Source organism: Aspergillus ambiguus (genome assembly GCF_047715705.1).
Source record: "Aspergillus ambiguus strain CBS 117.58 unplaced genomic scaffold BDV59scaffold_18, whole genome shotgun sequence".
NCBI classification, from domain to species: Eukaryota; Fungi; Ascomycota; class Eurotiomycetes; order Eurotiales; family Aspergillaceae; genus Aspergillus; species Aspergillus ambiguus.
In genome coordinates, this window is record NW_027395531.1 from 20,895 (window position 1) to 34,768 (window position 13,874).

General features: G+C 56.1%; 6 protein-coding genes and 1 non-coding gene across 7 annotated transcripts; 2 read left to right on the plus strand and 5 right to left on the minus strand.

Annotated features, from left to right (window-relative positions):
* Positions 1–257: 257 nt before the first annotated feature.
* BDV59DRAFT_179273 (uncharacterized protein) lies at positions 258–2,570 on the minus strand. The gene is made up of 2 exons (XM_073689888.1): positions 2,273–2,570; positions 258–2,113 (listed from the first exon to the last, which is right to left on the minus strand). The coding sequence occupies exons 1-2, from the start codon at positions 2,466–2,468 to the stop codon at positions 381–383; spliced, it is 1,929 nt and encodes a 642-aa protein (XP_073547362.1). The 5' UTR covers positions 2,469–2,570; the 3' UTR covers positions 258–380.
* A 205-nt stretch (positions 2,571–2,775) lies between these two features.
* On the minus strand, positions 2,776–4,428 carry BDV59DRAFT_179274 (metal homeostatis BSD2 family protein). The gene is made up of 3 exons (XM_073689889.1): positions 4,254–4,428; positions 3,652–4,140; positions 2,776–3,588 (listed from the first exon to the last, which is right to left on the minus strand). The coding sequence occupies exons 1-3, from the start codon at positions 4,275–4,277 to the stop codon at positions 3,004–3,006; spliced, it is 1,098 nt and encodes a 365-aa protein (XP_073547363.1). The 5' UTR covers positions 4,278–4,428; the 3' UTR covers positions 2,776–3,003.
* Positions 4,429–5,234: 806 nt separating this feature from the next.
* BDV59DRAFT_202355 (uncharacterized protein) lies at positions 5,235–6,065 on the plus strand (the record flags this gene model as incomplete). The annotated part of the gene is made up of 1 exon (XM_073694018.1): positions 5,235–6,065. One exon carries the CDS (start codon positions 5,235–5,237, stop codon positions 6,063–6,065), a length of 831 nt encoding a protein of 276 aa, XP_073547364.1.
* A 104-nt stretch (positions 6,066–6,169) lies between these two features.
* Positions 6,170–6,892, minus strand: BDV59DRAFT_202356 (uncharacterized protein; the record flags this gene model as incomplete). The annotated part of the gene is made up of 2 exons (XM_073694019.1): positions 6,170–6,220; positions 6,275–6,892. The coding sequence occupies 2 exons, from the start codon at positions 6,890–6,892 to the stop codon at positions 6,170–6,172; spliced, it is 669 nt and encodes a 222-aa protein (XP_073547365.1).
* A 1,233-nt stretch (positions 6,893–8,125) lies between these two features.
* On the minus strand, positions 8,126–8,258 carry BDV59DRAFT_t100. Its single transcript has one exon. It is a non-coding gene; the product is annotated as a tRNA-Arg (tRNA).
* A 3,103-nt stretch (positions 8,259–11,361) lies between these two features.
* Positions 11,362–12,430, plus strand: BDV59DRAFT_37136 (mitochondrial 54S ribosomal protein mL61). The gene is made up of 3 exons (XM_073696274.1): positions 11,362–11,532; positions 11,593–11,595; positions 11,679–12,430. Exons 1-3 carry the CDS (start codon positions 11,494–11,496, stop codon positions 12,255–12,257), a joined length of 621 nt encoding a protein of 206 aa, XP_073547366.1. The 5' UTR covers positions 11,362–11,493; the 3' UTR covers positions 12,258–12,430.
* BDV59DRAFT_37137 (rhomboid family protein) lies at positions 12,431–13,869 on the minus strand. The gene has a single exon (XM_073696275.1). The coding sequence runs from the start codon at positions 13,818–13,820 to the stop codon at positions 12,603–12,605; it is 1,218 nt and encodes a 405-aa protein (XP_073547367.1). The 5' UTR covers positions 13,821–13,869; the 3' UTR covers positions 12,431–12,602.
* Between the last annotated feature and the right edge of the window lie 5 nt (positions 13,870–13,874).

Below are 13,874 nucleotides of genomic sequence, written 5' to 3' on the forward strand. Positions count from 1 at the left end.
TTGATTCATGCCCAATGGAACTGCTTCTGTCCGTTTGGTTCTTCTGCACTCTCCATGGGTCTTGTTCATAGAGCGTTTCTCCTGCGAATTCGGTAGACGGTGATGGGTTGTGCCGGGTATACAGGAGCGGAAGCTACTAACTAATGTACCGACTGATCTTTGGGCGTGCGCGAGCACCAGTTTGACATCCATTGATATATAAATATATATATAGATATATACCAGGTAGGCAATCCGAACGGCAGTTATATCCAGCCATCCATCCGTCACTCATAAATCGTACATCAACGCTAGCTAGCCAGAATACCCAAGAACGAGATCAAATGCGCCATAATACTACAAAGACACTCCCGGAAATGCATGTCGACAACCACTTGCTCTCAATAGTAATACCCTCGCCACCACACAGCCATGCACGCCGCAACCACCAGATCCAGCATCTTGATACCCTCGTCCTCGATGATGAGCTTCCCTAGCTTGGCGCTCTTTCCGCGCATGCCGCCGCCTGCGCGCTCCCGCGCAAGGGACAGGTCGAGCCGGTCGTCGAGGTCAGCGCTGCTGGTGCTGCTAGCGGAGGGGTTGCGACGGTGGCGGGGAGGGGCCATGTCGCCGCTGGAGCCCGGGCGGGAGGTGTAGACGTTCGGGTTGAGAAATTGGGCGAAGGAGGCACGTTTGGAGGCGCGCGCGGGGGCCGGTTGGTGGTCTGGGGGCGCGGCGAAGGCCGGGCTGGAGAGGTAGGGGTCGTTGGTCGGGAAGGACGGGGTTTGGCTGAGGGTGAAGGGGGAAAGGTGCGAGGGACCGGGTTGGTGGTGAAGATGGCTGGTCTGGAAGGGGGTGTTGAAGCGGATTTCGGCGACGGTGATGGCCGGGTTGTCGATGGTGGTGCCCGGGTTGCTGGAGGAGAAGCCCGGCATGGGGATCATGTGCTTGCATTTCAGGCTGCGGCCGTTGACACTGGTCGAGAAGGTGCAGGTGCCGTTCCACGGCGAGGTGAAGGTGTAGTATCCGCTTTTGAGCTTGGAGAGTCCCGGCGGCTGCTTGGGCGGACTGTTGCCGCCGGCGCCGGCGCCGCCGAGGCTGTCGAGGGAGCCTCGACCTGGCGTGTCGACGGAGGAGCGGGCTTCATCGGGCTGGTAGGGCCTTGACACGCAGAGTTTGCGGGTGAAGCGTCGTGGGTGGTTGGAGGTGGATGGGTCGGTTGGGTTCGGGTTGTCGTGGGACTGCAGATTCAACCCCAGGTCGGCGAGAGAGAGCTTTTCGTTCTGCGAGATGAACCGGCTGTATCCTGGGGTAGAGATGTCGAGATCGATGCCGCCACCGTCCATCCGGGGCGTCGACATGGTCGCGACATTCCACTGCACGCCATGGGTAGGGTCGCGGCGAATGAGCGTGATATGGAAGCCGGGCTGGTCTGGTCGTCGACTATCGTACGACCGTCTCGTGGGCGACTGGCCGGGACTCCGCGCAGGGGAGCGACTGTTGCCGTAGGGGGCACTGCTGCTGGATGAGTGCGGCCGCATTCGGGGAGGTTCTCGCGAATCGAGACTATGACGGCCAGCCGCAGGGGCTTCAGACCGGTCCCTCAGGCCTTCTAGGCTACGGCCCGAGAGATGTCCCGAAAGCGCACTCCATCTGTTGGTCTTCTTCGGGATAAAGGCATCATGCGTCTCGAACGACGGTTCGTCCTTGGGTACGGGAGGGAGAGGCCGACGTGGAGGAGCGTTCTGGTCGGCGGGCATGCCTCCCCAGGACGAGCGCTGAGGGACGGTAGGACGAGGCGGGGTCGGAGGAGAACACTCCTCCTGCGGTAGTTCCAGGGTCGACGGGCGAGCAGGAAGCGGCGGGGGAATGCTGGGGTCTGATATCGTACTGCTCCCTCCGGGGACAGGCTTCCGACGGACTTGGTTCATGCGCGCAAACTCCAATGGAACCTCCGGGTCATTTTCCAGCCGTTCCTTCCGCAGTCTCGCCTCCTCCTCGCGCTCTTGCTCGTATTCCTGCAGCAGGACCTCATCGTCGGGGGTTGCGACATGCAGGTAGTACAGCGAGGAGTTGATGGCTTCGGCAGAGACGCTGGCCTTGGTCGGGGGCTTCAGCGGCGAAAGGAAGACGTCTATCGAGCGGTGTAGTCAGCCATCCATCCATTCCAGGCCGCACACCATGCAGGGCATTCCAATCGCACCCCATTCTCAGCGGCATTGGGCGAGATTCTCCCACCGCTCGGGTGAGAGGGGTGCGGGGTATGATCTAGGGATGAGCCGCATCCACTTACCTCGACTTCCAGGGACTCGAACGATGTACAGCACCAGCGGATCGAGTTTCTTCTGGGTCGGGTTGCGAGGATACGCCGGAGGATTGGAGGCGATTGCGGTGATCGCGGACAACGAGCGAGCTTCCACCGGGCCGCTGGGCAATCCGTGGTTCGATAAGGCGGATTCCCCATCCGCCCCTGGGTCGTCCCTAGTCATTTGCCAGAGGGGGCTGTCGCTGTGAGTTCGGAAATAGGAGCCGGGGAGTATGGGGAGGGGAGGAGGAGAGAACGAGGAGGGAGAGGAGGGAGGATGGCGAGAGGTAAACAATCCGCGCGGAGACGCCGGGACGGTTGCGGACAGTTCGCCAAGAAGCACACAGCAGGCACCCATCAATGGGGAGGCAACATCCAGACGAAGAACGAAGAACAGGTGGCGACAGCCTGAACAACGCAAATTCCCTTTACATGCTGGGGACGAGTGTGGCTGTGAGATCCAGGGAGGCAATACGAGAGAAGGATGATATGCCAAGTATTTCAGTCAGATTGGTATCTCTAGAGAAACAAAATAAACTAGACAAATGATTGATGTCCATGCTGATGAATAGTATCACAAGAAAAAAAAAAAGGCCCATGTCGTACGGTTCCGGAGAAAGAATAAGAACAAGAAGGAAACAAACGCCTGAGGCTCCCCAGCTCCAACCAATTTACCGTAATCGCGCTATGTATATAAAATGACCGTGCGTGGGTTGGAATTAGACGACGGTCTCCGATCGCTCGCCCTCCGCAATGACTGGCACGCCGAGCCCTCGATCGGGGCTCTGCAAGACCAACTGTTCATGACGACGAGCCCGCAGGAAATCACTGATCGACCGGATCAAGATGAACCATCCCACAATCATCAAGACATATGAGATCCATTCACTGGTCGAGATGGACGATCCAGCGCCCCCGCCGCCCCCGTCGCCGCCGTTCTCCCCCATCGAGTTCGGGTCGAAGTCATGGCGGTTGGGATCGGGGGGCGTGACATATTGGCCGGATCCCCCGTCGTCCGACCCGCCCGTGTCACTGCCGCCTTTCATGTAGAACCCATACTGCACCAGAGTGAGGCCAAGTCCCGCCCGGCTCCCGTTTTTGGCGGCGTGGGTGGTATGCAGAAGGTAGGTGAGGAGGAATCCGACCAGTTGGAAGGACATGGAGATCATGGCATTCCATACAAACGAGAAGACGGATCCTACGGGAAGACCGTCCACGAAGACCTCATCGGAGGAGATACCAGGGGCGAGGATGGTGGTCTCCCAGTACGGGGGAGTCGCATCCGCGGCGGCCTCCTCATAAGACTGGATGGGTCATCAGCGATGCTCAGACCGGACCAGGAGTCGCGGGATGGGGGAGTCACGTACCGGAGGTAAATCTTCATTCTTCTCGCCTCGTTCTGGCTTTGCGGCCAGGTTGGCAAAGACCCCGTCATTGGATGAATGGATGACCCGGCCTGCGCCGGAACCCGGGGGGTTACTGAAGGATGGAAGGATCGTCTGTCTCCTCGGGGGCCCCGTCGTTTGTTCAGAAGGTGACCAGCCACTGCTGGCCCCCGATGAGGATGGAGCGGCTGCATCGGGGTGGTCCACCGCTGGCCGAGGCTCCGGCTGAGCCCGCATGAGGCGCTGGCGGTCATCGGGCTCGTCCTCCTCGTCCGAGTCGCTACCATCGCCAAATGCGGCGGCGAGGGCCTGATCTCCATCATCGGGGCGGGACGCATCGTGGAGGATACGTCTGGAGGATATCGAGGAAGAGCGGGAGCGGAAAGAAGGGGGAGGAGAAGATGGCGTCAGGTTGGACTGTAGAGGGATCGACGAGTGGGAATGCGGCTCCTCGTCATCGTGGGCGTTCACCTGTTGGTACGCAGATCAGTAAAGCTGTGCTTGGGGAGAGAGATCCAGGATGCAGAAATCCGGCCACGAGGGGATTTTGGAGGCATCATAAACGGGGGGAAGTGATGACTTACCCGCTGATAACGCTGCGAGCTCATGACAAGCTGAGCGAGGGGCGGGGAAGTCGGCAAGGGCGAGGAAAAGTCAGGCGGAATCAAAAGTGAGCGAGGGAACGGAAGACAAGAAGATCCAAAGGGAAGAAGGGGAGATAGAGGAGGAGGAGACGGGGAGAAGACGAGGGTTGGGAGGAGATGAAGTTGCAGTGATGGATGGGGGCAGCAGAGGAGGAGGATGTGGCTGAGGGCGGATGCCTGGGGCAGCGGTGTCCGGCCAATATTACCCGATCAGGAAAGGGGGAAAAGAAAAGAAAAGAAAAGGGGGACTGGGTGAGATTCGAACTCCCGACCTCACTGTCCGGAACACTCCTTGTCGACCGCGATGCTTCCTCCCTGCTCTCCTCAAGAGGCGGGTGCGGGTAGTGACAGTTCCGCTTACTGATACAGCAAGCTGGCTCGAGGTGCATATCACTGGCATGCCATGACTATTGCAGGATCAACGCAGAGACATTCCATTCAGCGCGCTCTACCAACTGAGCTACCAGTCCAGGGGTTGGAGATAGTCCGGTGAGTCGTGTATCATGAGTGTGTATCGTGATCCATTGGGAGAGTTGAGTGTATACCTACAGGTAGACGGTGAATTACCGGATGCGGTATATGATCTATACACCTAGGTCAGAACATACAAAATACCTTACATACAGTCGATAGTCCCTATCCACCTAATGCTGGAGCTCATACTATCCATAATACAGTCCCCCTAACAAGGTAATACTGCCATAATAAGATTGTATGAAGTATACTCCTATACTTTCATGGCCCTTGGAAACCAGCCAGCAGTATTCTTTGTCGTCCCAACGGGGAATCAATACCAACGTCGTATACTTCGAGCCGTCCCATGTTATTGATCAACACATCAAGCAACAATCGGGTCGAGTATACCCTTTATACTCCCACCCCCCAGACCATCTCCGTCGTCATGCATCCCATGTAGACAGCATGCACACCGCACAGCCGCGTTCAAAGGGGATCCCTTTCGCCGTCGCCCTATTTGCATCTCTCCTCACGCTGGCACTGGCGCTCATCTTGTTATCCCCCTTCCAACACCTCTTCCCCATTCTGCCCTATTCCGCCCAATCCTGTCTCCGTCAGGAACCGACCCACCCCCGGATCTTCGACCCAAACCATGCTCTCGAGCGAGATTCCTTCGAGTCGACCCCAATTCAGGAACAACTATCATGGGAAGACCTCCTCATGCCAGACAGCGGTGGTGGGATCCTCGCCCAGCAGCCGCCCCGGGATCCATTCGAGCACCACCAAGGCGACAGCATCGCAGACGTCTCCTACGGGATCTCCATGTTCCATCAGCTTCACTGTCTGATCATCCTCAGGGGTCTGATCTTCCCCGAAACCTCCCACAAGAAAGTGAACTCCACCTTGCCCCCTCATTCTGGGAACCCGCGCGTGGACCGAACCCATTGGGCACATTGTTTCGACTACATAGCGCAGGTTTGTAACCACAAGCCCACTGTCCCCATCGTCTGCACACTGCTCACCTATGCACAGGCGATTATCTGCTCTGCAGACGACACCATCGAACAGCCGAAAAAGGCCGTCGTCAACGGACGCACCGTCTTCAACGTGAACGGCGTCGGTGCCGTGCACCAATGCCGTGATTCAGAGCGACTGTGGGAGGTCTCGATGGACAGTATGCACGAGAAGGTCGATATGCGCGTGTGGAGGAATGGCATTGGGGCGCGAGCGTTCTTTGGGCGTGGAGGCAGTGAACCCAAATACGACGTGCCGGATATATATACGAAGGGCATGTGAGCTAAACACTCGATCGTATTATCCTATTATGTACAACATATGCATCCCAGCAAGTATATATACCGGCCAATACTCTTCCCAGAAGATTGCTCGAACAGCGAGCCCTATCCCGTACTGAACACCCAGTCGGCCGCAATCACCGCAATAGCAGAAACCTATCACCGGTCAGTCCATCGCAACAGACACAAAAGACCACGCAGCAGCCATACCAACGACGTGTCCACCCCGCGGGTGATAACGATATCCAACGCCGGCCGGTGGGAATGGTTCTTCGAGCTGGGGCGCAACGCCAGTTTCTGGTTGTGCACGATACTCTCGCGCACCTCAGCCACCTTCCGGTCCCGATCGACGACGTCAAACGACGCCAGGACATTCCCGTGCCGCTGGATCTCCAGCGTCACTGTTCGATCCTCGACGCCCTTCGCATCCAAGGCCGCCGCATTCTCAAACGTCACGTTGAAGTTCCCAAACGCCGGCGCCCCGAAGAACCCCCGCGGCGACCCGGACGCGATCGTGCCCGCCTCACCGTCGCTCCCCGGCAGCGTGATGGCCCAGACGTTCTTCAGCGCGATGCGGCGGTGGATCTCGAACAGTGGCAGCCCCGAGGCGTCGCGGAACTCGCGGCACGACCGGTCGCTGAACTTGCGCCCCGTCACGGTGAACTGCGGCACGTCGTCGGCGTCGGTGATCGCGTAGGCCACCTCGGCCTGCGCGTCGCCCGCCGGCTGCACCACCAGCATGGTTTTGGCCTCTGTGACGTACTCCTGCCGGATGGCGAGCGGCCGGTCAGGCGGTTTCAACGCCATCCGGATGGGCCGGCCAAACATGCTGCTCAGCGACGACCGTCTGGAGGACCCCGACATGGTGTGGAAGTTGGGGACCACCAGAGGGGTGTACGATTTGAACGGGTCCCTTTTCCTGTTCAGTGGATTGCGGGGTTTGTGTTGATGATAAATACTACTCGGCTGTCCCTGGTGATGACAACGACCCGCACTGCCCGGCCCGATGACTTCATCTGTTGGTTCTCAGTCATTAGGGCGCCTATCCCAGCCCTGAGAGACTGCCGCGCTATGTTGGATTGAGCTGTCGATGTGCGTCGGGCTGACAAGCTACAGGCTGCACTGCCATAGGAACATACATACGAACATCTGCCTCACCCAACAGCCGAGTCCGTCCTGGAGCTTTGGAAGTGTTGAATGATCAACATTCAATAGTTCGATGTCTCGGGCATGCGTGGTTTTACTCCAATTAGAGGCTGATCCCCTTCGTGTCGGGTCCGAGCGCATATGCCCAGAGGTTGCGCCTTAACTTCTTGTACGTACGTATTGGGGTGTGAATCCACTGCTCGTCCAGTCGCTAGACAATACTACAGCGCAAGCCTGAACGAGCGTCATCCGTATACCACAGTAACCGCCGATTATCTTCCGATGACGCTGCGGAACATCCCCGGGGGATCGACTCGCGGACAGGAGTCATTTCGTTGAAATAATCTCTCCAAACATCTAAATCATCGATTCGAAATCCTCGACCTCCCCCATCATGGTAGTTGGCCTTCAACTCGTCCCTTTCGTTCCATTGCCCCAAACTCATTAGACGACTTATCGTAGGTCGACTGTGTGGGGAGTTAGTTCCATGGTTTGTCAATCGTGCCCATTCCTCATCACTTGTTCCATCTGCCTGGCCATTCTTCCCGATTATCATGCTAGACAGACACGCGCGCATTGCATGCAAACCTTGCGCACCTTGGGCTCCGTAACATCATCCATCATCAGTCTCGTGGGTCCCTTCCTCAGAAGCTGCTTCCTGGGAAGCATTGGTCTCATGGACAGAGAGAGAGAGAGGTTCGCGCGTCAACTTCCGCGTCAACTTCCGGACTCTAGGCCAACTGAGAGATACTTCGCCAGTCGTTTATTGAATATGGTTGCAGGGGCGGTGGCACTTTGACGGGCTACCAATTCGGATATTAGCGGTCGCCTATTTTCCATTATTGCGTAAAAGAACTCGATCTCGGTACAACCTTCCCCTCCCTTTTCTTAGGGTGTTTGCTTAAAAAAAAGCGTAGCCCAACGCGGGGGTCGAACCCGCAACCTTAAGATATACTTCAGCCGAGATTAAAGACCCAGGGTTAAAGGATCTGCTCTATCAGCGGCTCAACTATAGAAGTCTTACGCTCTGCCATTGAGCTAGCCGGGCGGGCTGTTGAAGACGTGGGTTGTTAAAACGGGCTGTTATCACAGGCTATTAACACAAGCCGTTAACACAAATAACGTTGGGTAATATTAACCAACCATATTAACGTCGCGGATTCGGATTGTAGCAGTCGTCACCTACTCAGAAGTTTGATGAAACCCGCTGATCGGTGTCTGTTCCCAAGTCAACGAATGTAATAGAAAAGAGACTCAATAGAGCCTTTCATTTTTTTTTGGGCATGTTGACAGATTGATTACCCTCCTCCAGGCTAAAGAGCATTGACCGACGTAAAGTCTTCACCACAGAAGATCTCGGTTGTCGCCGACAATACTTGCATAGCCTAGAGGTATATTTTAAGGCTCGTCGCCATTGAGCTGCTCAACTAGGAGTTGCTTAACTAGGATAGCATCTAGCATGCTCTTCGTAACCTCTTTACCTTCAAGCTGGCGGAGGTTAGGGGTTACCCATTGAACGAGGTCCTCTGTGACCTTATCCGCGCCACCGTGATTTTGAATGGCTTCGGCATAGTCGAAGTACGGCGACAAAGACCCAGGAAGCAGACCGCGAATGATCTCATTGATCATTTCCTTAAAAAGTGGTTCCAGGCATGGGAAGGTAAACTGCGGTTGGAGGGAAACGTCCTGGTCCCATGTTAGAGACATGCACCGATGCGACCTGGGGAAAAATGTTCACGTGCATCTCGCACATATTGGTCAATTGCTAGCCATTTCTCCTCATTATGCTCAGGGGAGTAAATAGTGACATTCAGGTTCCGTGAACCAGAGGAACGTTGCGTTTTACGCCTCTTGGCACCATGTTCAGGCGATTCGACAGAGGTACTCGCGTCCTGGGAATGCCTACTGGCACCTTGTGCAGACGAACGGATAGGGATCCTCGTGCCCTGAGAACGCGGTAGTGTTGTCGAAGGGGTTATAGTCGAAGGACGGGGCGCTGGAGACGGAGCCCAATCAATATATGCAGATAGCCAATACAATCAACATGTACCCCATGGTATCGACGGTAGCTTGTTTTGCAATAGCTCACTGAGAGAGGCTTCGCAAACACTTTGATGGTGGTCCTTGACTCCACACCGTTGGCGTTTGACTCTCGTACAAGTGACAATACCGTGGCCTTCTGTGTGGTAGTAGATGCAGAAAGTGGCGTTAGGACAGTATTCAGTCCTATGGGCGAATGTGCGACAATATTGATAAATTCTCTCGGGGTTGTACATGGCTTGCCAAGGCACAAGCAGAAGCTTATGCTAGAGGGATACCAAGTAGTCAGAAGAGGATGGAGAGGTGATGGGGCTCAGATCTTGTGGACAGGGAGGTAGAAGAAGGAGGATAGAAGAAGAAGGAGAAAGGGAAGGAAAAGGAAAAGATGTGTGCATCGATTCGAAGGGTGAAGTGAATGGGATGTGTGTGCCTTCTCACTTCACTTTGGTCACACTTCTCGCTTTGACTCCACATTCTGTTATCCAGGAAGATATTTCGAGAGTCAATAAAGTAAGTAGAAAATGAGAATCACGATGGGCTACTGACTATAAATATAACCCAACCGCTCATTGACATCCTCGAAGGAGCTTCTGCTTGGGCTCAAGACAGCGAGGGTGGGTAGAAGACACTCAGGTCTATGCTCCATTATCTAAGAGGTTGGATTTCTGTAGTGAAACAGCTATCGTTTGTGACGGCTCTTTCCATAATGAAGCCTCCTGTTGGCGTTTGTCGACGGAGTTTGTCTCTGGAACCTGCCATTATCCAAGAGATCTCTCTCTTTCTTCTTCTCCTCTCCCCATAGCTGGACGTCCTTGTCCAGGTGCCAGAATCAATCGTTATCTTTCTGAATATACCATAACATCGTTTTCCTATACTGTCTGTTTTCAACAGCAGTCTGATCCGCCCTAGCAGACAATAAGCCCCATTGTCTCTTCAAGAAAAGTTCGCTTCTTCCTGTTTGCTACCGATTTTCCAGGAATACCCAAGGACGTAAATCAGACTCAGGGAGGTCAATACTACTAACTAGGTATCATCGTGGTCGTCGCGCTGATAGCGAAAATTTCCATACCTATCGATAACATCTACCTTTAGCACCCTTACAGCGACGATAAACTCCTCTCTAATGAAAGACTAATGGACGCCCATAATCACGCAGCCAACCAAAGTAATATTATAGTTAGCTAGGGTGTATCCAGCCGAAGCGCCGTAAGTATAGAGATAGTCCACGAGCTAAAAGAAGATTACCATAGCCTTAATTACCACAGTACCGGCCTCCAAATTTAGATTATAAATCTTGTTGGTCTTCTCTGTGCGAATGATAACGGTGTTCGGGTCGCCGGAGCACATGGTATCGTACTATATGTGTCCCTTGCCGGACGCGCGCACCTTCTGGCCGGTACGGATGGCATCCTGGACGAGAGACTGGATTCCGTCCACGCTGGTCGGGGTGTGGATGGCTGCAACATCTCGACAGGCGGGATACCTGGGTCCATCGAAGGTGTTGCAAGGGACTTCAATGGCGCCAAGGGCCAGCGATGCAATAGCGCAGGCACGAGAGATGATCATCAGGGCGGCCTGGGTGCGATTGAGAGCTGATGGGGAAGGGAAGAAGTCCTGGGGGATCTGGGGTGATATAGTGAGTTGGGCTCTTTCACATGGCTGGCGATCTGGAAGCCGAGTGATGCTCCCGGTGACTTCGTTCTATAGAAGGTCCCGTACGATGTCACCGCTGCGGTATAGACTCAGGAAAGAGTCGGCATTACTCTTAATTCTCTCTGTGCGTAGCTAACAACTGAATTGCCCCGAATATGAAGCCAATCCAATCTCTCACAGCAGTCTCAGGTTGACCTGTTGCAAGTATCAGGGTGCTGCGGTCCGATCTTGCCGCGATGCCTCACTCAGGGTGTAGCGGCCATCGTTGGAGCAATACAGCTGGCAGCAATAGTCCCATGCCAGATAACGGATCGTTGGCAGACATCACTGAGACTGATGGAAGGTGAAGAGGGAGGGAGGTTAGTTGGTTGTCCGCCGTCTGTATGTATGCATCACGTGATTCTATCGGAGATGTTTCTTTTCCGTCGACGTCCAAAATTCCATGACCTCCAACCAGCCGTCCATCTCCCCCATCCACGACCCTCTCCCGCCCAATTCCGCTACGATTCCGGCTGGAGAGCCCGAGCGGATCGACTCCTTCTGCACAATCCATCTCGAGGGCGACGAATTGAGCGTCTCCATCCGCCACCATGGTGAACCTCTTCAAGCGGATGCGGAAGCTGCAAACTGTATGTCAAACACCGTCTTGCGGATCGACCACAGAACAGAGCTAACCCGTCCTCCAACAGAGGGTAACTATCCCCGGACTCAACGACACCGTCCCAGACCACAATCCCAACCCCGACACCACCTCGCTAACACAGTCCCAACCCAGCTCCTGAACATCCGCGTCGGGACCGGCGCCGCGATCCTCCCCACCGCGCCCTCCGCAACGAAGGACTTCCCGGCCATCACGCGGCTGCACCTGACCTACGCCCGCAAAATCTACGGCGGCCACCAGGGGGCGCGACACTTCTGGCGCAATTGCCTGCCCCGGCTGAAGTACCACAACCCGTCGGTGGCGATGAGCGTGAAACAGACGGACGAGCAGGACGGGCCGGCGGCGCTGACGATATACTTCGCGGAGCAGGCGAGCAAAGCGGCGGCGCTGAACGCGGCGTCCGCCGTCGAGGACAAGCATGCGCCGGCGCCGGCGGCCAGCGAGAAGACCGCCATCGTCGACCTCAAGAACCTCGACTACAAGGAGATCTGGAACAAGGTGGCCCTGTTGACGGGCGCGCAGGACGTCGCCGCCTCCGACGACGAGCTGAAGCAGCTGGCCCGCTTCGAGCAGATGAAGCAGCAGTCCGAGCGTGATCGCGCCCGCGTGCTGGGTATCCGTCAGGCGAAGAAGGACCAGGAGCGGATGCTGCAGGAGGCGCGCGGCGAGGTGGAGAAGTTGAAGCAGCTGTAGCTGTAGCCAGAGCGGGTGGGTTGTCTTTTTCTGCTTGGGTATATATGTTCGGGTGATATTTGCTTTGGGTCAGGTTTATGACGTTGAATGTAGCATAGCTTTTTCCGTCTTCTGTTATTACATGTAGTTTTAGAGATCATTATTATGGGGTGCACTCCGAACCAAAATCGGTATTTACAAGGTCGTCATCATGCTTAAATCGCTAGCAAAACAGATAATGCGGATATAAATCACGTCCGGCGCCATGTGCGATCCGCACGGCGCATGCCGGATAGGTCCTCGCTCTCGCTGAATCCCAAACAAGCTATCCAACCAAACTCCGAAAAAGCAATATACATTTTCCCGCTAGGCATTGTCCGGCGTGTAGCTGGTCTCTCCCAGCATACTCTGGCCCGCCGGCACGGTCGGTGTGGCGGTCTGGGCCTGGCTGGAGGCCTGCGGGGTCAGGGTCGGCGAGTGCGACGGGGCTCGGGAAGCCGCAGCCGCCTGCAGTCGTTGGTCGAGGGCCTTGAGCGCCAGGGCCCGTCGTCGCTCCGCCTCCTCGCGCTTACCCATGCCTCGCATTCCCCCGCGGGAGTGGTTCAGAAGACTGGGGAGACCGGCCTCGCCCCGCGCGAGAACCTGTTCGTTACCGGAGGCAATGGCCTCCTCCGAGAACGGGGTGCAGATCCGCAAGGTGACCAGAAGGGTGTAGATTTGGTCGGCGACAAAGGCGATCGGGGGTTGGATCGCATCCGGGAAGAGACAGGCGAAGGCGAAGGTCTCGCTGGCGTCCCCCTTGATACCGAGGCCGTCGGTGGACGTGCCGGTCAGGTCAGGCTGGCGCTTGAAGAAGCGCAGGTAGGTCCAGCTGGTGAGGAGACCCAGCCAGGCGAGCACGGCGGCGACGTGGGTACCGAAGAGGAGACCACTAATGGTGTTGAGGAGGAGAAAGAGAGCGGGGAAGTGCTTGACGCGCATTTTCACCAAGCCCTTGAAGATGGTGACAGTATGCTCAGGGACGAGCTGCTTGAAGGCGACGAGGAACGAAGCTTGGATGGAAATGCCGCCACAGATTTGGGGACCGACTCCCAGCACGCTGGACGCAGAGTCAGCAGGGAAGGTGCATGCGGTGCATTCGGGTTCCGAGGAGAACAAGACGTACGGGTCTTTGGCTACGGTGCCCCTGATTGCGGAGGAGACGAGGTAGAGGGGAACGACGACGACGTTGGGGATGATGGCGACAGCGAGGATGAACTTGGCGAATTCGCGCGACCCCCAGGCGCGCTCCAAGTACTTTCCACCATAGAATAGGGTGGCGGCGTTAAGCAGAACGGTGAAGATGTTCTGCTCCACGAAGGTGGCGGTCAGAAGGGTCCATGGGTAGTAGAGGAGATAGGACGGAACGAGGGTCAGGTAAGGAACGACGGGAGTAACGGGGGAGGAGGTCCCTGGGGTGGTGGTGGTGGTGGTGGTGGTGGTGGTAAGTTGTCGCCATCGAGCGATGTTGTAGAGTAAGGAGAGGGTGAGGAGGGAGATGAGACAGATGCGGGTGGCAGGAGGGATGTTGATCCGCGGGGGCATGATGAGGAGGAGCCCCGGAGGGAGAGAGGTGGTGATGTGAAGCTGGAGTAGGCG

Excerpts from the sequence above, each read along its gene's own strand:
- BDV59DRAFT_179273 (XM_073689888.1), bottom strand. The coding sequence starts at position 2,468 with ATGACTAGGGACGACCCAGGGGCGGATGGGGAATCCGCCTTATCGAAC. Across the intron at positions 2,114-2,272 it reads TCGAGTCCCTGGAAGTCGAG|ACGTCTTCCTTTCGCCGCTG; the intron begins GTAAGTGGATGC and ends ACCGCTCGATAG.
- BDV59DRAFT_37137 (XM_073696275.1), bottom strand. The coding sequence starts at position 13,820 with ATGCCCCCGCGGATCAACATCCCTCCTGCCACCCGCATCTGTCTCATC.
- BDV59DRAFT_37136 (XM_073696274.1), top strand. The coding sequence starts at position 11,494 with ATGGTGAACCTCTTCAAGCGGATGCGGAAGCTGCAAACT.
- BDV59DRAFT_179274 (XM_073689889.1), bottom strand. The coding sequence starts at position 4,277 with ATGAGCTCGCAGCGTTATCAGCGG. Across the intron at positions 4,141-4,253 it reads GCTCGCAGCGTTATCAGCGG|GTGAACGCCCACGATGACGA; the intron begins GTAAGTCATCAC and ends GCGTACCAACAG. Across the intron at positions 3,589-3,651 it reads AGAATGAAGATTTACCTCCG|TCTTATGAGGAGGCCGCCGC; the intron begins GTACGTGACTCC and ends TGACCCATCCAG.